The 23,470-nt window shown below is 39.0% G+C and overlaps 2 protein-coding genes across 2 annotated transcripts; one reads left to right on the forward strand and one right to left on the reverse strand.

Annotated features, from left to right (window-relative positions):
- Window positions 1-3,497: 3,497 nt before the first annotated feature.
- On the forward strand, window positions 3,498-9,374 carry LOC105904246 (hydroperoxide isomerase ALOXE3-like). Its single transcript, XM_031561961.2, has 9 exons — window positions 3,498-3,739; window positions 3,875-4,018; window positions 4,144-4,347; window positions 4,800-4,886; window positions 5,148-5,317; window positions 7,744-7,865; window positions 8,117-8,217; window positions 8,305-8,475; window positions 9,195-9,374. Exons 1-9 carry the CDS (start codon window positions 3,515-3,517, stop codon window positions 9,372-9,374), a joined length of 1,404 nt encoding a protein of 467 aa, XP_031417821.2. The 5' UTR covers window positions 3,498-3,514.
- Window positions 9,375-15,559: 6,185 nt separating this feature from the next.
- LOC105904244 (hydroperoxide isomerase ALOXE3-like) lies at window positions 15,560-23,311 on the reverse strand. Its single transcript, XM_012832102.2, has 14 exons — window positions 23,162-23,311; window positions 22,410-22,611; window positions 21,782-21,863; window positions 21,549-21,671; window positions 20,660-20,763; window positions 20,376-20,545; window positions 19,062-19,205; window positions 18,627-18,830; window positions 18,309-18,395; window positions 17,691-17,860; window positions 17,337-17,458; window positions 16,980-17,080; window positions 16,134-16,304; window positions 15,560-15,751 (listed from the first exon to the last, which is right to left on the reverse strand). The coding sequence occupies exons 1-14, from the start codon at window positions 23,309-23,311 to the stop codon at window positions 15,560-15,562; spliced, it is 2,022 nt and encodes a 673-aa protein (XP_012687556.2).
- Between the last annotated feature and the right edge of the window lie 159 nt (window positions 23,312-23,470).

Below are 23,470 nucleotides of genomic sequence, written 5' to 3' on the forward strand. Positions count from 1 at the left end.
ATGGTTCTGTGACAAGATCTTTGTGACAACGCCGGAGGGTGCAAAGGTTTCGTTTCCATGCTACCGCTGGCTTCACCCTCATAAAAAGATGTATATAACACCTGCTACAGGTACGGGGGATCGGCTTAGTTGTCTATCGGCACTTTGCTGAAACTGAGCCATTTCCTATAATAATTCAATAATGACCATAAATCAATGAGAACATATTAATTTTGCACTAATGGCATAAGGACTTAGTTGTCATTATGTGACTAACTCTCTACCTCTGAAATATACAGATTTCCAAATCATATATCTTTTTTCCCTTCCCAGCTACATTCGTGTTCCAGGATGCTAACCCAATGAAACAGAGACAAAGGATGAGGCAGCTGGATGAATCCCAGAAGAACTTCAGGTCAGTCAGTGAACCATCGCCATTTAATGCCCTGTATTGACTATTCCACTGCCCCATATGTAGCCCCATAACATTAGCGAATGTGCTAATCAATGCACTTTCAAAGGATGTATGATGTTTTCACATTTAGCTTAATGTAGAGTGTACAGTCTTTAGTAAACTTAAATGATTACTTACTGACATTGAAAAAAATATTTCCCTTAAAGTAAATGGAACACTTTTAAATCAAATTGAATGCATGAGAATGAATATATCAGAAACGAGTCAGTGGCAGAGAATGGTTCAAAATATAGTTTTGTTAAATCTCTCTGCATTGTGTTTACAGATGGAGTGTGTATGCAGAGGGTTTGCCTCAAGTTATCAGTTATAAGAGCCCCTTTGATCTTCCAGCGGAGGTCCAGTTCTCATTCACCAAAGACAAAGAATTTATATTCACTGCTCTTGAACAGTAAGCCTGTGTCTTAGTCACAATGATTGGTTGCTCTGCAAGAATGAAATCATATGTGTTCCTTTTTCCTGGTTTATTTTGTCAAAGTAATTAAATACAAATAATTCAATTCAATTCAATTCAATTCAATTTTATTTATATAGCGCCATAACAATACAATTGTCTCTAGGCGCTTTACAGAGCCCAGAGCCTGAAACCCCCCTAGTGCAAGCACAATGGCAACACGGCAAGAAAAAACTCCCTGTTAGTCAGGAAGGAAATAAAAGAAATTAAATTGAAAATAACTAAAAAGTGCGTGTTTGCTTGCGTGCGTATGTGCGTTGAGGAGGAGCAGGAGACTACACACCCATCCAGACTAGTGTGTCTCATGAGTTTAGGATTTACAGTTTTTTACGACTGGATAAACACTAAAATCAAAAGTATTACACAATTATCAAAACCTTCACTCAAGGAGCAAAACAACGGCTCAGATTTGCACCACTATAAGCACATGTCAACATCACACTTTTTGCGAAACAATACACACAAGTGATTTGCAAAACACTAAACACACTTTTATGCTTTAGACACAGACGTACATCAAGATGTCACTTCCTTGCAATTCCAAAGCACTGCAAGTCAAAATACCACACTTTGTGGCAATTAGTTGAACACAGCCATCAAGTGTTATGCAGTTATGGAAACTGAGACAAGTTTAGTTGTTTTTGTTGTGATTCTCCATGTTTGACTGATTTGTGTATACAGTTTTTTACGACTGGATAAACACTAAAATCAAAAGTATTACACAATTATCAAAACCTTCACTCAAGGAGAAAAACAACGGCTCAGATTTGCACCACTATAAGCACATGTCAACATCACACTTTTTGCGAAACAATACACACAAGTGATTTGCAAAACACTAAACACACTTTTATGCTTTAGACACAGACGTATATCAAGATGTCACTTCCTTGCAATTCCAAAGCACTGCAAGTCAAATTACCACACTTTGTGCTTTCTCTGTGTACTTCACTTACACTACTCTAATCACTGAGAAGTAGAATTGCTAAAAGTGTTTTAGGTTTATAACAGCAGTGTGTAAGTGGTACAAACAGAATTCCGTCATATGCAACGTGTGTGTTTCATATGGTAACAAAATATGGTTTTGGGAATTAGTGTATAGTTTTTACAAGAGTGTTTCATTTTGCAATGGATCTGAGGTGTTTTGCTCATTGGGTGTGTGGTTGTGCTAATTGTGTGAGTGAAATGAAAAACAAAACAAAGCAGTCAAAATTGTGTTTAAGCAATCGAGAAAAACTGTATGGAGAGAATTAAATAATATTTCCATCAGTCTGCAGCATTGGTCTTGTGTAGTGTTTGGTGAATTTATCGAATATTTGCACTTTCTCTGTGTACTTCACTTACACTACTCTAATCACTGAGAAGTAGAATTGCTAAAAGTGTTTTAGGTTTATAACAGCAGTGTGTAAGTGGTACAAACAGAATTCCATCATATGCAACATGTGTGTTTCATATGGTAACAAAATATGGTTTTGTTAAATTGGTGTATAGTTTTTACAAGAGTGTTTCATTTTGCAATGGATCTGAGGTGTTTTGCTCATTGGGTGTGTGGTTGTGCTAATTGTGTGAGTGAAATGAAAAACAAAACAAAGCAGTCAAAATTGTGTTTAAGCAATCGAGAAAAACTGTAAATGTTTTATTTTTATAAAACAAACATTGTCAATGTTTCTGAAGATAGCATCTAATAATAACAATGAGATTAATTCCCCCTGTTGGTAGGATTACTATATTGAAACTAATAGGATTGGCTAATTCCAAAAGCCAGTGGGACTCCTTCGAGAAACTGGATGAAATCCTCCTGCAACCTCTGAGAAGCCAAACGTATGGTATGTGTCTTAAAGGTGCAGTCTGCAATTATAAATGCTTCGTTATGCTTCTATGACTGTGTTACTGTGTAGCTACGCAGTCTGTTCGACGCAGTCGTGAACCTTTTGAAGTTCTCCGACGGTTGGTGGGTGTCGGTCGGTGGGTGTCGGTCGGTGGGAATCTTTGTATTCCTTCAATGATGAGTTGTAGAGGTGCTCATATTTTCTTACTTCTTCTGCCAAACGTTCTTCTATTTGGTCCATGGTGAAAATGCGATTGCCGGGCACACTGCCAACACTTTTAAATATTTAAATTTTAACTTCTAAATATTTCATTTTGTTGTGAGATGAGGGAATGAAACCGGAAAAGTGAGATTACACAAGTGATGAAGCTAGAGGACCAATCACAGCCCTGCGGTCTCCGTCGCCTCGACGGATAGTTACAAAATTGGGAGGTGCATTTCAGGCCACGGACAGGTGCTGGGAGAGGGCTCTGTGTGTCTGCGTGTAAGGTCGACCATAAATAAGGCTTAATCCAATACACTTTTTGTCAAATTCAACAAATTCCTCCTCATGGTCCTGTAGTTGTCCATTCTATGTGTGAACTCTAATACATTCTTCGTACACAGTCCCGACTCAAACAATCAACACGTTGCTTCAAGAGCACGGAAGAGAAAAGGTACAGTCTATGATTCTGGTGAAAGGTTGTTGATTGTTGACACCCATCTGTTGTCAACAATCAACAACCTTTCACCAGAATCATAGACTGTACCTTTAACAAGAATAAGAAGACACAAGTTTTCTATGTATTATAAACACATTCCACTTACCACATATTCTAACAAATCCTTTCCTACAGAATACATTCAGGAGCACTGGAAAGAGGATGAGTTCTTTGGCTATCAGTTCCTGAATGGCCTCAACCCCATGATGATCCAGCGCTGCTCAAAGCTGCCAGAGAACTTCCCCGTCACAGAGGAGATGGTCAAAGACTCCCTAGGAGGGAGCAGCTTGGAGGTGGAGATGAAGGTAGGCTCAGTGTTCTAACAGTGGGTGAAATCCCAGCTTTCCTTTGTTTGGTCTGCTACGTTTTAAAGTGTTTAGCATTAGATAAGTTAAAGTATAAATGTGTAACGTATTCATATTTTATTTTTAATGATCAAGAATGGAAATATATTCCTGTCTGACTATAAGATGTTGGATGGACTGAAGGGAAATGTAGTCCATGGCAGAAAGCAGTATCTCACAGCTCCATTGGTCTTGCTGTACTGTAACCCAGAGGGATTGATGCTGCCTATTGCTATACAGGTGAATACTTACTTTTTCAAAAATACTTCTTGGTCCAAATACAAAAACGACATGTCCTAATGCCCTACACTGACCATGTTCACACATAAAAAAACAACATGTTGACATCTCATTTATCTGTAAAGTTGGGACAAAAGGCTGGAGTGAAGAAACCCATCTTCCTCCCCACTGACCCAGAGCATGACTGGCTGCTGGCCAAGATCTTTGTGAGGAACGCAGAGTTCAGCGTACATGAGGTTGACTTTCACCTGCTGAGAACTCACTTGCTGGCCGAGGTGTTCACCATGGCAACATTGCGGAACCTTCCGACGATGCACCCGCTCTTCAAGGTGATAAAGCTGATGTGTGTGTGTGTGTGTGTGTGTGTGTGTTTACAGGAGAGAAAAGAGGGTCCATTAAATGGAGAACCACAAATCACTTTTCTTAGTTTTCTATTAATCTACAGCCAAGAACCTGGCTTTTATGGGCATCTAAAAGTTTGTGCTGTTTTCATTGGTGTAAGCAAGTTACAGTATACTGGGGCCCAGTGCAAGATAGGGACACCTATGTGTTTCAGTCCCAGTTCAACCCTGGTTGTACTTACTAACAACAAAGTTATACAATGCCTCCATTTGCACAAAGATCGTTGTCACATTGTGTTTAAGACACAAACCATTATTCATTTTTCACAAACTATATCTAGTATTTTGGTAGTAAAAACATGGTGCAGAGAAAGCTCCTTATGGTGGTCTTAAGATTTTACAGATCTTAGAGACTCTTATTTTTTGTCTTTTCCTTGTAGCTCCTCTTTCCCCATATCCGATACACATTCCAGATCAACATCCTGGCCCGGGAGCTGCTGCTATCCAAAATTGGATACATCACCCTGGTATGTAACGTTACTAATATAATGGCACATCACTCATGAAGAAATCTAATGTTCTCAGGTTTTTCTGACATATTCTCGTCAGGACTGCATGGCTTACCTAACACTTTCCATCCTGAACCTGTGGTCTGACCTTAGTCAAATGTAGGAAATCATTAAAGCTTTAACCTTAAATTGGTTGATGTCAATTATCTTAATTAATAATAATCTCATGAACTCATGAAACCACATTTGTTTTTTTAACCATAAAAAATGTTGTCCTAGTATACAACAATAGGTGGAGATTCATTGCCAAAGTTGCTGAAGGGTGCAACTGCCTCCCTGACCTACAGCTCACTCTGTCTGCCTGATAACATCTCTGAGAGAGGCCTGGAGAAGGTTCCCAACTACTACTACAGAGATGACGGGATGAGGCTGTGGAACATTATCAACAAGTATGCTAACTAGTGGAAAACAGTTTAATGTTGTACAGATAGACATAATGCTTTGCTAGGGTTAGAGTGTTACTTCCCCGTGTTGGGATGGTTCAGAAAAACGTTTGGTTAACACCACATCAACAGTGCGTAAAAACTAAAATTGTGCTTTCTGAAAAGATATAAGATATTCTAAGTATCCCAGTGGATACAGAGTCTGAAATAGGCCAGTGGATACACGAACAGACAGAGTCAGTGCTGTAATATAAAACAAACACTTGACAGACATAAATTTACATTGATGCAGATGCTTGCCCCATGGGATCACATTGTATAGCCGATTTGCGGTTAAAGCGTTCTAACTTAATATTGGAGAGATTTCGATCATTTTTCGATCGTAAAAAACGGGACCTAAAAAGATGGGAAAATAGGGCTCAGGCTTGTCCATAAGGGCGATTGGGGCGACGCACTGCCTACGGGAAAAGGAGATATTTCACTAGACTGTCTGATCCGCCTCTGAATGTCATTGCCCATCAGGTAACAGTCAGGCAACAGCCAGGCAAAAGTCATTCTTCAAATGGCCAAAAGTCGTGCTTCAAATGGCCCCGCCCCTTCTGGGCGATTTGGGGCGAAATGGAAATCACCCCAGACCTCTCTCATTGAGTCCCATGTTAAATCCATTTTTTTCCACAAAACAGGGCTCTCAATGCATTCTCTATGGCTTCCGGGAGGGCTCGCCCCTCCATGTTTTTGTCATAAGTAATGGACGTAAAAGCATATAATAACGTCATACAGCTTCGACCAAGGCATATTCTGTCGAGATGGCTAGTGCTCAGTGCAACAACTCAATTATTTCTGTGAAAGAAACTCCTTTCAGTCGGCGTACTAATGACAAAAAATGTGCAAAAATATAATTAGGACCTCCTAGACCAAATATATCAAGGTAGCTACAAAGAAGAGGAAATCCTACACCCGAGGATTTTCAAAGAATTGGTACCAAAGAAAATCGTGGCTAGCAGGCTGTGAAGTGGCTAACGGCGTCTTTTGCTATCCCTGCCTACTTTTCCACCCCGAAGGCACCATGACAGACAGCACTGTGTAAGATAAATTCAGTTCAGTACAAATGTATTAACAAAACTTATTTTTATTAACAATGCTTAGGCCTTACAGAAATCAGAGCCTATGCTTATTATACCAATGTAAAACACTAAGGCTCTTTACAGAGACCAGAGCCTGAGAAACAGAGCCTGCAGTCCATCTGGCTAAGCAAGGTCAAGCCGGTGGCAACTTTGTATGTTTGAAGCTAGGGTTAGATGAGGATGTTTTTGGACAGATAAGACGGTCAGCAAATGGGAGGAGAGTAGCTTACAAAGCTATGATTGTCACACAGAAATTATGTGTTATTGCTGAGAATTAGGTGTGCATGGTACCATCTCAAATGGGCGGAAAACAGGAGGCACAGAAAAAACATCAATGGATCAGGACTTAAAAGACCAACTTCTCCATACTTGTATCAGATTGCATTCCCCGGCTTGCCTTGACAGTACTCTGTGTTAAGTCAAGCAAGTTGTATTGTGTCAGTAATTACCAGTAAAACTTATCTTGTAACAACCAATGCTTCGTATGGTGGTCTCTCTCTGAACCAACACGCAAGAGTAAAGAAATACTCTTACAACTGCATGGACAACAACAGGAGTTAAGGACATGCACTATCTGTCCGAAAAGGTAAAGAAACATGAGCAGGCAAGCTACACATGGACCGCTGTCTGAAGTTCTCTGGTTTTGGGAGAGTGAATAGTGCATACTTGCATTATTATTTTCTATGCCATAACTTATTTTGCTTTTGTAAAGATTAGTCAATAAATATTGTTGGTTTTGACTTATATGTTGCCCCCTTCTTTATGTTGTTACAGGACATATCATGTGTCCTGTTCAGCTATTTTACATCATACAACATTTGGGTAATGTGAATAATGAACAAGTGGGACAATTTATTGTGGAGCCACCTCACTTTTTCTTTTGAAGGCTTCTGGATGCAACTTTCTTCCATAACTTTCCACCTGTAACTTATGTAGCTAGAGGGGAAATATTTATGTTGTGTGCTGCCATCTACTGGACAAAAAGGTATTGCTGTATCAGCTCACAACAAATAGATACAATTGTCCTGCTTACTGTACCTACCAAATAGGTCGCCCATCATTATCAAAGAAATTGCCCCCCTGAGAATTTTTTCAGGAGCCGTCACTGGGGCCCAGGTTAAAAAGAAAACCCCCAATGGTCTCACATGCGATCTATAGAAGTGCTACAGCGCCATCTACTGACATGACTGTAATGTCAGCTCTGTTTGCATAGCTCAATAAAAAATAACACGTAGGTCTGTTTTATATTAAACTTTTAATCAATTTCTCAGCTTCATTTCTCAAGCCTTTATATATGGTTGTGTGCAGGTTTGTTGAGGGGGTCTTGACACACTATTATAAATCTGATGGTGATGTCAAGAAGGACTCAGAGCTCCAGCGCTGGATCAAAGAAATATTTTGCAAAGGATTCCTGGAAAGGAAAAGCACAGGTTTGTTTTCAGATGTAGACAGAGATGCTAACATGATTCATGACCTAGATGTTTCAATGGGCACCATGAATTCACTAGAGACCCTAAATCAAGGCATGGCTTTAGGGTTGTGTTGTCATGGTAGTGGTCATGAGGACCTCTCTCAAACAGAATTCAGCACTAATTTCTCCAATGTAATCTGTTTTATTATAGTTGTGGATGTCATCTGTGTTCTATCTCTGTATTTTATGTGTATACATTCTTCTCTTTAGGAATACCGCAGTCTTTTCTGGCAGTGAAGGACCTCGTCAAATTTGTCACCATGGTGATATTCACTGCATCCGTCCAGCATGCTTCTGTTAATAATGGGCAGGTAATTCAATAAAAAAAATGTTTATGCTGGTTTGCTGTGAAGGTGGTCTGTACCCACGTCTAACATTCTTCTACCAAACTTTCCCAGTTTGAATTTGGCGGCTGGATGCCTAACTTCCCTAGCGCTCTCCGAGAGCCTCCTCCAAAGAAGAAAGGCCAGACCACTGAGCAGACCATCCTGGATACCCTACCTGATGTGGGCACTACTGTTCACACAATGGCTATCCTCAGACTGCTAAGCAGCACTTCTTCAGACCATGTGAGTTTGTTCACAATATATACATATCACAATATTTCTGGCACCGTTCTGGAAAAATGTATTTGTATTGCCTCATTAGCTGATAATTACATTGGCACTATGCAACTTTGCAGTACCACCACTGTGGCGTCAGTGCAGCTATCCCATTCAGTATGTGGGCTATTGTGTAATGACAGCATGTTTCTTCTATACATGCAGAATGCAAACCTTTACTTACAGTCATGCGTAAACAGATATGGAATTGGCATCAGAACTCCCTCTTATCCATGCAGTGTGGTGTAGTAAACATTCAGCCGATTTCATTATAAGGTGTCAGTGAGACATTTCATATTGTTACTTGCCCTGTTATTTTGTGTTATGCTGTAATAATTTCATCATATTTTCAAGATCAGAGTTGGTCTTGTGTTGCATTACCATACGTGCTTAAAGAAGTAGTTCAATTTTAGCAAAGTAATTCAAATTATGAGGAACCATGAGGATACTGTGGCAAATTCAATTCAATTCAAAACAAAAACAAATATAACTGTCTTAATATTCTTTACAGAGCCCAGGGCCTGAAGTGCAAAGGGCAAAGTCTTACTTAGATAAACACAAACTTTTATCTCAAATTGTCAAAAGAGCATCACTATGCTCTTGCACAACCACGTTTTCAATGTTGATACAAGCTAAAAAATAAGTTTCTGCCATTAATCTGTCCAACTCTACTGGACTGTCCACAGTATGCACTGGGGTATTTCCCTGAAGAATGGTTTGATGAGGAAGTCCCTTGCAAGCTCATGAAAAAGTTTCAGGAGGACCTGAAGTCACTGTCAGACCTCATTAAGAAGAGGAACGCCAAACTTGAGCTGCCCTATACCTTCCTGGACCCTGAGAATGTGGACAACAGTGTGGCCATCTGAGATGATCACCCTGCTGGGAAGAGTGTGTGCCATGTTGTGTCAGCTCATAACCATCAGTTTAGGGAAAAGTCTTTTTACCCCCAACAATCACTTTGCCTCTGAAATATTGAATAATGTGGAATACTATTGATAATGTCTCATTTTGCTGTATATCTTGTATATCAAAGAAAAAAACAAGTGAACAACACTGTGGCCATAGTAGACCAATGCCTTCTGCTTTTAGTGGAATAAATATGTATCACATTGTGTGAATCAAAATGATCAGTTCAGTCTAATTTAATTAAATAATGACTGGGGTATGACAATTTGTATGCCACCCCAACGTTCGCAGGTCTATTATTTCTGTATAATGACCGCTGCAAAAAATGTATGACCGCTGTCATTGGCGATGGGTTTTGTGCTTCTAATTCACATCTTTTATATCATTCAAGTAGTTCCGGTCATTTAACGTAAGGGAAAGTCATTGTAACATGAAGTCAGCAAGTAATGGGTTGTTACGCAACACCTGAAACTTAAAAGTTCTATTGCGTGAAAGAAATTTTTTTTCTCAGCGGAAATCACGGAAATCCGCTCCGTTGTTTCGTCCCGTCGATAATGACCACCGGACTATACATTATCCCTTACATATTTGCATACCTATGACGTAATGGCAGTTTTGACTAATTGCATATTAATTCGCCAATTTGTTGTGAAATTTAAATGAACTAACTTGTGTGACTACGAGAGAATCACAGGTCACATATGTCTGGAAAAGCTTTTAGTCCCATTACACTGGCATTTGGGTTAAAGACCACAGTGATTGTACAAATATAAGGCTCAACAGAATGCTGGGATATGCTAGCTAGGCAACGAGAGGTATGGAACTGATGACTGGGCCTTGGCCATAGCAACCATCTATTTAGCAACAAGGGGCAAATGTGCTAGGGTCTTGCTGTTTTTCCTGTCTTTATTTTATTTCTTATGAATGGTTTGGTTTCTCTGTTACACCCAGAGATTGAGTTTGTGATGTTTTAATAGGATTTTGAGCCATGTAGAATCACCATGATATCATTATGTTTTTTTTCTGAGTTTGGATATACCTGTCTTGTTGTACTTGTTTTGTGTGTTTCTTTTGGTTGTAAACTACCAGTAGGCCATTGCTGGATAGCCCCTTGAAGGTCTGCTCATCAAAGCCATCCCACTGGTGTTAGTGCTCCTGTGAATGCTTTCCCTCTTTTATGTCTGGATTAAAATAAACTATACCCATTTGTGGAACTGTGCATGTCCGTGTCTCTGTCATTCAGGTGATTAGCCTGTGCTTGTGGATGATGGGACGCAGGTCTGCTTTGAGTGGGGCTGCGCAGAGCTGTGGAGCCTCAGAGGTCTAAACACTGTGCAAGTGGACAGCCCCCACCACATTATAATAAGCACACAGCTTAGCACACAGCTCACTCCTGCTGCACACCACAACATGGTGAATATGTAAGCACACAAATATAATTTGAATCTCACTAGTTTCAGGAATTTTAGTTTGCAAAAGATTATAAAAGCTAATTTCAGTAAACTGAAACATGTGTATTAAACATGTAAATGTCTCGACCATTTATGGTGCAGAGGGTTTGTAACGGCAACAGAGATGTTTTACAGTACAATGCAGCCAATACAGCATTTCAGTTCAGTATGACACTGTTATTCTATTTAAGTCACAACCAATGTCCTGTTTTGAAACTGGTATATGAGTCATGTATTTTGAAGGGCAAGGCTTTTAAAAGGCACACAAGTGTTGAAGGTCTGATTAGGGTTTCTTAGAAAGTGAAATATGTGTGTATTGGTTGGAAATAAGTGTTTTTATGAAATAGAAACCTGAGTCTAAGGCAGAGTTCTTCTAGTTTTGCAGATTTGGTGTGGGATTTGGCGTGAGTTTGAGTGAACTCAAACAGAAATTGGTTAAAAAAATGTGTGACATAAAAACGGTGTGTAAGCAGTTGAAAAATAAACTGTAAATAAGCATTAAGTTCACTAATTAAAAAAATGAGTGAATATGTTTAGTTATGAGAAGAGTATCTTATATAAAATATAAAAGTATTTTTTGAGAACTGAGGCAAAGCTATAGGTATTCTTGCTGACGGAAACGGTTATAGTGTATCATCAGGAAAAACTAACATGCGCTAATGGCACATGGGAAACAAACATTTTATACAAAGTACTGATTTGTGCCACTGGGGGTCACTGTTGATGCTCATATGAATATCAGAAATCCACAGGGTTTCGTCTGAATAAAAATACACCAGAAACGTGTCTTTCACTTTATTCATATTCATTTCCTTGAAAGGCAATATCCATGAACCCACTTGAGAGACATTCACTTTGGTCTGCACGTGTGGTCTTTTTTCCCACCAGGCTATTACAGTTTCTTGAAATGATGCTCCATTTCCCAAAACTCTCAAGGCAAATGCATAATTGCATACTGTTAGAGTTAAATCACTCTTTCGTGTTGTTTTGGAGAGGAACCACCATACAAAGCAATTTGTTTTAACAAGGTTAAGTTTTACCGGTAGATATTGACACAATACAACTCACCCAACAGACAGTCAAGTACAGTCAAGCAGCTGGAGAATGCATTCTGATCTGATACAGAGGATGCTCAAACTTTTAAGGCCAAATTCTGTGATGTCACTCTGGCCCCCTGCGCCGCCCATCTACACTGTCTCGTCCACTTTGCACATAGTTATAACACATGATTCTTGTGCTATTTTCCTTTTACAGAACTTCTGCTTTTAATCTGCTGACACATCGTCTGAAAGCTTTCCCTTATCTGCGCCACAGACTGACCACTTATGATTTCTCTTTTCGCTGCCCTTTGTCACAGCCCTCTGTCCCAGTTTTAACTTGCTCTCTCGTCTGGCTTTACATTTTCCACGTGAATTTAACTTGCTGTCTCTGACTGATTTTTTCATTTGATATACTTAATTTGATACATTTGATAATTCAAATTTATCTTACAATACTCATCTTCACAAGCTTCAGACTCTTCGCTCAAAGCCATTTAATCTTACATATTAACCAAACCTTGCCTTCAGACATCAGACAAAGGCCATCAAATACACACCCCCTACAAAATAGCCACAGTACACTGGTGAGATGAATGCAAAACATAAAAACCATTAAAAACTGGAACAGCAAAAAAACAGAGTGATAGCACAATGGGACAACTTCTTTACATGATGAACCCAATCAAGACTACACATACGTTATTAATATTTGGCTTTGAGGGGGGCTGGGCAGAGCCTCAGATGCCTAAACACTGTCCTTGTGGACGGCCCCCACCACATCATAATAAGCACAAGGAAGTGTAGAGTGATTTACAATTCACTCCCGCTGCAAACCACAGCATGGTGAATATGTAAGCACACAAATAAAGTTCAAATTTCACAATTTTCAGGAATTTTTGTTTGCAATAGACTATAAAAGCTCATTACAGTAAACTGAAATATATTTATTCAACACATAAATGCTCGACCATTTATGGTGCGGAGGGTTGTAACAGTAACAAAGATGTTTTTACAGTACAATGCATTGCCAATACAACATGTCAGTGTTCGGAATGAAAACACACTGTTATTCTATTTTAATCACAACCAATGTCCTCTTTTGTAACTGGTATATGAGTCTTGTATTTTGAGGGCGAGGCTTTTAAAAGGCCCATGCGTTTTTGTGACGTAATTGTCAACTTCTGTTGTGACATGATGTGAAAGAAATATGCTTATATAATTATTATCATGATATGTGTTTTAGTTTTATATTAGTTTGGTAAATGGAAGACTAAGCTGTTTCCATTGTTCTGTGAGAGGAAGGGTGAAACTGTGGGAACAGATGGGGAATTCAGAGATGTCATGGGATGTTTAGGTTAAGACTAATTTATTGTTGTAAGACCCAGAGTCAGGGTTTTTGGGGTAAGTAAACATTCTTATCTCTGGGAACCAGGGACAGATGGTACAACCATGGGAGTGTCATGTATGAACTGTGAACATTGTCTTTCCATAAAGTCTGTTACATTTTACCAGAGAGTCAGTGATGGGTTGAACAGCGGTCTGAAACACTGCACTCCTCTTGTAGGAGTGTATGTTGACGAGCATTCTGAAACCATGCACTCCTCTTTGCCAGAGTAAAAGTTTGTTATTTATTATATTCTTGGTTGTGTGAGTCTTAATTCTGAGGTTTAATACAGTCCTGGTAAAAGGGTGAAATAATTCCCTAACACATGAAAATTGTGTGTAAGCAGTTGAGAAATAAAATGTACATGGGCATGAAGTTCACACATTGAAAACTGAGTGAATATGTTTAGTTATGAGAAAAGTATCTGATATAAAATATGTTAAGTATAAAAATATTTTTTGAGAACTGAGGCAAAGTTACGGTCTTATTACTGAGGGAAACAGTTACAGTGTATCATCGGGAAAAACTAACATGAGCTAGATGCATATGGAAAACAAACATTTAATACAAAGTACTGATTTCTGCCACTGGAGATCACTGTTTTTGCTAACATGAATATCAGAAATCCACAGGGTTAAGTCTGAATAAAAATACACCAGAAACGTGTCTTTCACTTTATTCATATTCATTTCGGTGAAAGGTAATATCCATGAACCCACTTGAGAGACATTCACTTTGGTCTTCGCGTGTGGTCTTTTTTCCCACCAGGCTAATACAGTTTCTTGAAATTATCCCCAAACTCTCAAGGCAAATGCATAATTGCATACTCATCTTCACAAGCTTCAGACTCTCCGCTCAAAGCCATGTAATCTTACATATGCCTAAACTTTGCCTTCAGACATCACACAAAGGCCATCAAATACACATCCCCTACAAAATAGCCACTGTACACTGGTGAGATGAATGCAAAACATAAAAAACATTAAAACCTGGAACAGCAAATGAGTGATGGCACAATGGGACAACTTTTTTACATGATGAACCCAATCAAGACAACACATACATTTGCATTATTATGAACATTAACATGAACATGAAAGCCTATGAGAAGGTAAATGTACTGTAAAAACAGGTGAATCATATATACCATGTATTTACCAATATAAACCAATGAAAAAACGGTTTGTATATTAAGAAAAGAAAAATCACAATTATCCTGTCTCAGTATTCCTTGCATGACCCTTTTATATATCTATACTGAGGAGAGGAAAAATGTCACAACAGAAATTGACAATTACGTCACAAAAGCCTTGCACTTCAAAATGCAAGACTCTGGTTGTATTGGCAATGCATTGTACTATAAAAACATCTTTGTTACTGTTACAACCCTCCGCACCATAAATGGTCGAGCATTTATGTGTTGAATAAATATATTTCAGTTTACTGTAATGAGCTTTTATAGGGTATTGCAAACAAAAATTCCTGAAAATTGTGAAATTTGAACTCTATTTGTGTGCTTACATTTTCACCATGCTGTGGTTTGCAGCGGGAGTGAGGTGTAAATTATTCTACACTTCCTTGTGCTTATTATGATGTGGTGGGGGCCGTCCACAAGGAGAGTGTTTAGGCATCCTAGGCTCTGCCCAGCCCCCCTCAAAGCCGAGATAGGTCCCATCATCCCCAGCACAGGCTACTCAACTGAATGACGGAGACACGGACATGCACAGCTCCACAAATGCGTAGCGTTTATTTTTATCCAGACATAAAAAAGGGAAAGCGTTCACAGGAGAACTAACACCAGTGGGATTCCTTTGATGAAAAGTCTTTCAAGGAATCATCCAGCAATGGCACCACAAAAAAGAAACAAACAAACAATACAAGTACAACAACACATATTTCCCCAAACTCAGAAACAAAACATAATTAAATCATAGTGATTCTACATAGCTCAAAATCAAATTCAATCACCACAAACTCAATCCCTGGGTTTAACATTCAAACAAAACCATCATCATAATAAAGGCAGGAAAAACAGCAAACCCCTCAATTAGGATTATCCTAACATCCCAGCACATTTGCCCCTCAGATAGAATTATCCCAAGACCCTAGCACATTTGCCCCTCAGATAGAATTATCCCAAGACCCTAGAACATTTGCCCCTCAGATAGGATTAGGCGTCATGGTTTGGGATGTTGAGTTAATAGGCCCAGTTAAAGTGTTTAAGCAAACGAGAAAAACGCTACTAAAAAAGATAAAAGAATGAAGAAGGACTACTCTACGCTTTCAAATGGCCACACTGTTGTCACATTTCTGGGGTCCAGATAGGTATAGGGAAGCTCCAGCTTCTTGTTCCGCTCCTTGATGTCATCTGTCAACTTCTCCAGATCCTTTCGAAAGTCTTCAATGAGCTTGCAAGGGACCTTTTCATCATACAGCTCTTCTAGGAAATCTCCCAGAGGGTACTAGAGACAACATGTTAAGATAACATGTTGATAATGTACATGTTGCTAAGAATGTTTAACACACTATGTGTGACAGCACCTTGATATTCCGTAACTGCCCACTGTTCACAGTTTGTAAAATATCAGGTCTGATTAACGGAAAATGCTTACAGATGCCAGATATGCTTTAAACATAATGAACAGACTGCTTTTCTTGTAATATAACAGTAAGGTTATGCAAACCAGAAAAATGGCATTAGTTATTAGTGCCATTAGTAATCATCCAGAGTGATATAATAGAACAAAGGCATTCAGATTCTTCACAACATTCATATCTTTCACTTAAAATAAAGCAACTGTATTGCCGTCTTAAAACATGTGGGTTGATATTGTCCAAACTCACATGGTCTGTTGACTTTTGGCTAAGCAGTTTCAGGACAGCCATTACATTCACCGTCGTGCCCACATCAGGTAGGGTCTCCAGGATGGAGATCTCATTGGTCTGGCCTTTGTGAACAGGAGGGCGCTTTCTTAAGGCAGAGGGGAGGTTAGGCATCCAGGCGCCGAACTCAAACTGGGGAAAGTTTACAAAAGAATATTAGACACGAGATAAGATAGCTGCATCCTAAATTGTTGTTAAATGACCTGGCATAGTCAAAATGTAATAAAGAATAACTACAGAACCTCATTATCCTAATTAAACATGGATCCTAACAGTGGATTAAGAGAGTAGTAAGACACAAAGGGAGGTTGTGGCACTGCCACAGATTAAGTAGGACGTAGATCACACCCTCACACAAATACCCCAGTTAAGTAAAAACGTTAATTAAGGCAGTGGGGAAGTTAGGCATCCAGACACGAGATAAAATAACTGCAACCTGAATATGCCATGTTGTTAAATTCTGACATTGGTCAAATATTCATCAAGAATATTTACAGTCATTCACCTAACTTGGATTCTAACAGTGGATTAAGAAAGTAGTAAGACACAAAGGGAGTTTTTCCTTTTGCCATCATGGCCCCTGTGCTTGCTGTTTGGGGCTCAGATGTTTGAATTTGTAAAGCACCTTGCAATAATGTTAATTAATTAAAGACAACAGTCAACGGTCTGACCTTTCCCCTTTGGAGGAGGCTTTCTGAGTGTTGCACTAGGGTAGTTGGACATCCAACCACCAATGTCAAACTGACAAGGGGTAATTCTTTTTTTAATCAGGCTCGAATTGATTCAAAGACCTTTAAAATAAATTACCTGTCCATTGTTGACAGCGGCATGTTGGGCAGTGACAGTGAAGATCACCATGGTGACAAACTTGATGAGATCCCCCACTGCCTGAAAACTCTCAGGTATTCCTGAGGAAAGGAACACAGACATGTACATTATAAACATATAAGTCACACAATGTCAAACTGAGTTCACATCTGTGGAACATCAGAACAAAGTTAAAAGAACTTTACTCCTGTGTCCACAGTCATGACGGCAGTAAGAATTGGTGGGCATTGATGCTAGTGTGTGTTGACTCTAATTCCTCATAAAACTGTAAGTTCATGGAAGTCCTATGTGGCTTTTACTAAAATGCCTTGTACAGTTAGTTAGTGCTGTACACACCTGTGCTCTTCTTTCCCTTGAAGCCATTGGTAAATATCTCACTGATCCAGCTCTGCAGCTCTGTGTCCTTCTTCACGTCATCATCAGATTTGTAGTAATGTTGTAAGACTCCTTCAACATACCTGCAAACGACGACATGGCTTGGTGTACAATGTAGTGGTTAAAAAAAATAAAAAATCTTTGCAGCTCTAACATAGTGAGGTATTTCTGAAGGAACATTGAAAATGTGAAACAGTGAAATAATATTTGCAAATATAATTCTGCAAATATAGATTGTTTTTAACAAACATGGTAGAAAGCGAGATTTGTGTGTACAATCGGCAACACTACTCCAAGTTACAATGGTAAGCGTACTTGTTGATAACATTCCACAGTTTCAACCCATCATCTCTGTAGTAGTAGTGTGGTACTTCGTCCAGGCCTCTCTCAGAGATGTTATCAGGCAGACAGAGGGAGCTGTAGGTCAGGGATGCAGTCGCACGCAGCAGCAACTCATCCAGGGCTGCACCACCAATGCCTGAATACTAGGATAGTAAATTATGAAGAATCACAAATAGAGTTAAAAAAATACAGTAACACCACATATGAGTTTACATATGAGTTGAACCGACTATGGTTAATGTATGATTAAACATATCCCTGAATATAAAGTATGAAAGTGTACTTACATAGTGATATAATATTTATCTAATTAAAATCCTTTGGGGAATGAGGCCTGTTAGACTTTTTTAAGGTAGTGCCTTGCTGTTTTTGTATATTTCCTCTAACTAAAAACATTGATGTAGAAGTGGCATATAAATATATAAGATTAAAGGTTTCTGGGGGTGTTCTTTTTATGACTCTAGGACAAAAACTTGCAGAGCTTTAAACGCATATTGACAACAAGAGCAAAACACAAAATATCCCTCCACAGGGATATTGTCCCCAATGTTGGTATTGTTTTATTAGTATTGTTTTTTGTGGTTTGCATACTTTGGTGATGACACCATCCTCGGAAATCAGCCGATTTCTCGCCAATATGTTGATCTGGAGTGTGTAACGAGTGTGGCGAATGAGAAGCTGCAGAGGGGGAAAAAACAGTGAACAGCATGTCAGCTCATAGTATACTGATTGTTCTTACTGGCTCATTAAAACAAATTTGGACCTATTTATTTACATGCTGGTCAGGACTCTCAGCATATCCAAAATCACCAGATCAGTCCATGTGAAGGCCAATGTAAATTACTCTTGGGTGTTTTCTCCGTCAGCCATTTCAAGTCAAAACCATCTCATGCATGTCAGATTCCATACCTTGAAGAGTGGGTGTGGGGAGGGGAGGTTCCGCAATGTTGCCATGGTGAACACCTCAGCCAGCAGGTGAGTTCTCAGCAGGTGAATGTCAACCTCCTGCACGCTGAACTCTGCAGCCCGCACATAGATCTTAGCCAGCTGCCAATCATTCTTTGAGTCGGTGGGCAGGAATATGGGGTGGTGAACCCCAGCCTTTTGCCCTAACTGTGGAGAAAAGACAATCACAAATAGTCATGGCATAATCCTCCAAGGAAAGAAGGAATTTACTAAGACTTGTAAATTAGCATGGCCATGAATTGAATTAAAATGTATTTTAGTCCCCAAGAAGTTCAAAACATTATGACCGTTTGGTATTATGGTGCATATTTATTTCTCAATTTTGTTCAGTGGAAGAACATTTTGGAATATACATTTCTATAGAAGGGATGTGTTTACCTGAATGGCGATGGGCATCATCATATCGTTAGAGTCACAGTAGAGCAGGACCAGGGGAGCTGTGAGATACTGCTGTCTGCCATGGACTTCATTTCCCACAAGTCCGTCCAACATCTTGTAGTCACACAGAAAGATGTTCCCTCTCTGGATGGTGTACGTGTTGTTGAAGGCAAACAATAAATACAAAGACAGAATATACAGAAAATAGTTTAGAATTAGGCAAACACAATCTAAATTTTGCACCTCCCGTCCTAACTGGCACTTCGACTAGTGCTTGACCTGCAATTACAGCAGTAATTCCTGCACTTCTTTTTCTTTTATATTTCGTTTTTTATATTTCTTATGTAAAGTAGTATTTATTGTTACACCAGGTTCTATTGCTCAAAGCTTGACTGTTCTCTCCCTTGTACGTCGCTTTGGACAAAAGCGTCTGCTAAATGACTAATTGTAAAATGTAAATGTATCCAAGAAGAATATGATTTTTTGGGTTGATGTAAAAAAAATATTTCTGCCAACGTCCATGATGAAAGCAACACTATACAACAACACTATACAGCAAAGGCAACTACTTTTAGTAGAATCTTCAAATTAATTTTGATGGTATATGTTCATGTGAAGGACATATAAAGACATGTGTCTTTTCCACTTGCCTTGGACTTTTTATCAGTACCAACTGAGCTGCTGGTTGTGTCTCTAAGGTTTCTGCATGCCTTTTTAGGTTGTTTGCTTGCTAGCTTCAGACCCAAACTCCTTAATTCTGCTTTAAGTATACACTGCACACCTATAGTGTGTGGTACTGGAAGCTGAGAGGAAAGGTAAGTAGCACCAATGGTCCTTTCAAGCTTATTTTTTGTAGTTCTCACTTTCTCTAGAACCTGGTTTTTTATCATTGCTATATAACACACCATACAACGATCCTATTAAGTTGGTATTATAGTGTTCCTATGGTTCAACTGATAGAACCATGTGCTTACAACCCCAAGGTCATGGGCTTGATAGCCAGGAAGGACACACATGCAATCTGATAATGCATGATTCTACTGTATTGTAAGCCACTTTGGATAGAAGCATCTGCTAACTGAATACATGTAAAAGTGAATCCATTGCATCCCTCCACTGCCAAACTGTTGTGTGACTGATGTGTAGCCTACCGTCACCTCCTTAATTCAGGTGCTTTCTCCTAGAAGGTCGTTGACCATCTCCTCTGGCAGCTTTGAATAGAGCTGGATCATCATGACGTGTCTTTCCCACTAGCCATCCAGTATATACACTATGTAGTTTTATCACTTTAATCAGTATCAACTTTGAGCCTACCTTCATCTCCACCTCCAAGCTGCTCCCTCCTAGGGAGTCTTTGACCATCCCCTCTGTGACGGGGAAGTTCACTGGCAGCTTTGAGCAGCGCTGGATCATCATGGGGTTGATGCCATTCAGAAACTGATAGCCAAAGAACTCGTCCTCATCCCAGTGCTCCTGAACGTAATCTACAAAGCATGCTGTGTCAGAACATATGCTATGGTACAAACAGTACTTTCATTTTTTTCAGTAGAGTGATTCTAAGCAGGTCATTAACGATGATTTAAGTTTCAGATGATTACCAATGGTTTTGTTTCTGTTTTCACAAAGGATTCTGTCCAGTTCGTTCATGCTTTCCCATGTCATTTTGTTGTCAGCTAATCCTTCCAGCTTCAGAGCAAGTAACCTATACACACAATACATTGGTACACAGTCCAAACAGTATGAGTGGAACTCAGCTTGATATACAACCTATGACCAATCACAACTAACTGTGAACATCTTGTTAGTTACCATCATATTACATATTGTATTTGTAGGCTCTTCAATAACGCAAGGCTGTTTTGCAAATACTCGCCGCCTCTATGCAAAATACAGTAAATATATGTGGTTCATGGTTCGTGGTTTTTACTTAAAGCATACTTCAAATTAAATCTAGTTACACATATTAAGCATTTCCACCAATGCAATATATAACATAAGTAAACATGAGACTAAAAACACAATATAAATTTAGGCTAACCTAAAAACAGAAGACGATTAAACTGTTCGTTGTCCTAACAATAATGGTGAAATGGCGAAGCTTGGTGTTGGCCCACTGCTTATGAACTATCTAAATGCAAGTGGGAATATTACAGTAGGTGCTTTTAGCTGAGTGTACAGGGCAAATCCTTGAAAATATTACTGTTTATTTTTGACTACAGCATACTTAAAATTGCATACTACTACTACTACTACTACGACTACTACCACTACTACTACTACTACCACTTCCACCACTACTACTACTACTACTCCTACTACTACTAGACAGCATTCTCTCTACAATGTCACCTATACCAACTTAACTCTTCTGTGGTGCTTGGGTCTGTATGTAAACCATAGGTTAGAAAAAGGCAAACAGTGAACAGTCAGCGTGTCACAAAAATATGAACACAATAGGAGGGTTGGAAAATTTCCTTAAGCACTCACTGTGTTACTGCATTGTAGGCAAAGTCGAAGGTTTTCGTGTAAGAGAATTGGACTTCAGCAGGCATATCAATGGCAGATTCATAGTGGCTAACTTGGGGCGTACCCTCTGCATACACTTCCCACCTTTGAAAAGAATATACAGCCGTATTTTAGAGCAAATAACTTTAAATAAATAAATGAAATGTAATACAGACACTCTCTGCTCGTTCACTCTGCACTCGGTGTCCACAAACCCAAATGCCTCCTGTCGTCCCTTTAGCTGCCTCATCCTGTGTCTTTGGGCTATTGGGTTAGTGTCCTGGAACACAAGCGAAGCTGAAATGGAAATTTATAAAGGGTAACATTAATTGACAATCTGAATACATTTTAGTTTAATACTGTTTATTTTCACAGATATTGTTTAACACATTTGTCCAAAATGAGCATTGGAAAATTACTTTAATGTCATTAATGTGATGTGTTTATCTGTAATTATTTTTTTTTAAATAGAAACACTGGTGTGTTGAGCCAATGGATAAATCACAGTCTTCTGAGATATTTTTTTTCAAAGACATCTTGACATCAACATGAATAAGAACTACATGAACATCACACCAATGAACATCACAACAATTGTGTCAGTATGATAGCCATGCAATCTCTAGTCCTGACCCTATGCAGGAGTTATACCTTATCTGAGCATAGGGCACTTTTGACATTATCACTTTATCAAGACATACTATTGTTTGGTTACAAACAACAAACAAAAGTATGTAATATACAATCATGTTGTGTGTGTGCAGTACTTTTCAAACATATCACCGCTGAACTTTCAAGTAGGTTACACAGGTCCTAGCCATTATCTGAAATGGGAGTGCCTACCTTTGGCATGTCTTAAAACAAGATTCTCCTCACTGCCAAGCCATCGGTAGCATGGGAACAAAATCTTGACATCTTCGGGCGTCGTGACCAAGATCTTGTTGCAGAACCACTGGTTGTCAAGACCCATAAATGGCTTGGAGGAGAGCGTGATATAAATGAGCTCTCCTAGGGATGCTTTGCACTCTACATCAAACGTTCGCACCTGATGAAAAGACAAAAATAAATCATTTGATTATCATCCTCCTCACTCTTTAAAATATTTCCCATTAAAGGTGCGGCCTATGATTTAAAACGTTTTTGAATCTGAATAGCTAACTAGCATTCTGACTTTTGCTTTTGTTGTAACCTGACTGATGTTGCTGTAACATTTGTTCATAAATCTTTTTGCAGGTGTCATTCCTGGACATTTTCCAGGTCAGAAAACTACATCCTTGTAAAACAGTCTTTGTTGACACCAAGGTGTCCCCTTAACTAGTCTGTCTGTGTGAACTCATTACTATAAATTGTTATACGGAATTAAATATACAGCTCAGTTGATTTTAATTGGCCATCCCAACGTTCAGAGGTCTGATATTTCTTCATATTGACAGCTGTGAAAAATGAATTACTGCGGTCATTGACAAAAGAATTTGTGCTTCTAATTAACATCTTTCATATTATTCCGCAAGTAGTTTGTTCACTTAACGAGGTTTTTGCTTATTGTTTATGTAATTAGCTAGCCAGTTAAAGTTGCTTTAAATGGGTGCACTTACCGATCCTTCACTAAACCCCAGAGAAAAAGCCTGATCTAGAATCTTCTCCTCACTCTCAGCCTTAGTACCACGCAGTTGGATGTAGATATAGCTAGTTGTGCCAGCCAAGGGCCTCGTTCCAGTGTGCACTGTTACTTTGTAGGTCTCCATGGTTATTCTGCAAAGTAATGGACAGTGATTCCTAAGAGAAAATATAAACATGATAAATCGACATGAAGTCAATAAAGAATCAACATGAAGTCTAGAAGTTCAGAGAAAGGGAGTGAGTGAGTGATGTGTATATATATATATATAGAGAGAGAGAGAGAG

Source organism: Clupea harengus, chromosome 24 (genome assembly GCF_900700415.2).
Source record: "Clupea harengus chromosome 24, Ch_v2.0.2, whole genome shotgun sequence".
Taxonomy (NCBI): Eukaryota; Metazoa; Chordata; class Actinopteri; order Clupeiformes; family Clupeidae; genus Clupea; species Clupea harengus.

Bases quoted from the DNA above. Each gene is read 5' to 3' on its own strand.
- LOC105904246 (XM_031561961.2), top strand. From the start codon at position 3,515: ATGTATTATAAACACATTCCACTTACCACATATTCTAACAAATCCTTT. The intron at 4,019-4,143 runs GTGAATACTTAC...TTATCTGTAAAG, and splicing joins TGCTGCCTATTGCTATACAG to TTGGGACAAAAGGCTGGAGT. The intron at 8,476-9,194 runs GTGAGTTTGTTC...GACTGTCCACAG, and splicing joins GCAGCACTTCTTCAGACCAT to TATGCACTGGGGTATTTCCC.
- LOC105904244 (XM_012832102.2), bottom strand. From the start codon at position 23,311: ATGGAGACCTACAAAGTAACAGTGCACACTGGAACGAGGCCCTTGGCT. The intron at 18,831-19,061 runs GTAAACACATCC...TTTTCTCCACAG, and splicing joins TGATGCCCATCGCCATTCAG to TTAGGGCAAAAGGCTGGGGT. The intron at 17,081-17,336 runs GTGTGTACAGCA...TCCTTTCCTCAG, and splicing joins CAAGGGAAAGAAGAGCACAG to GAATACCTGAGAGTTTTCAG.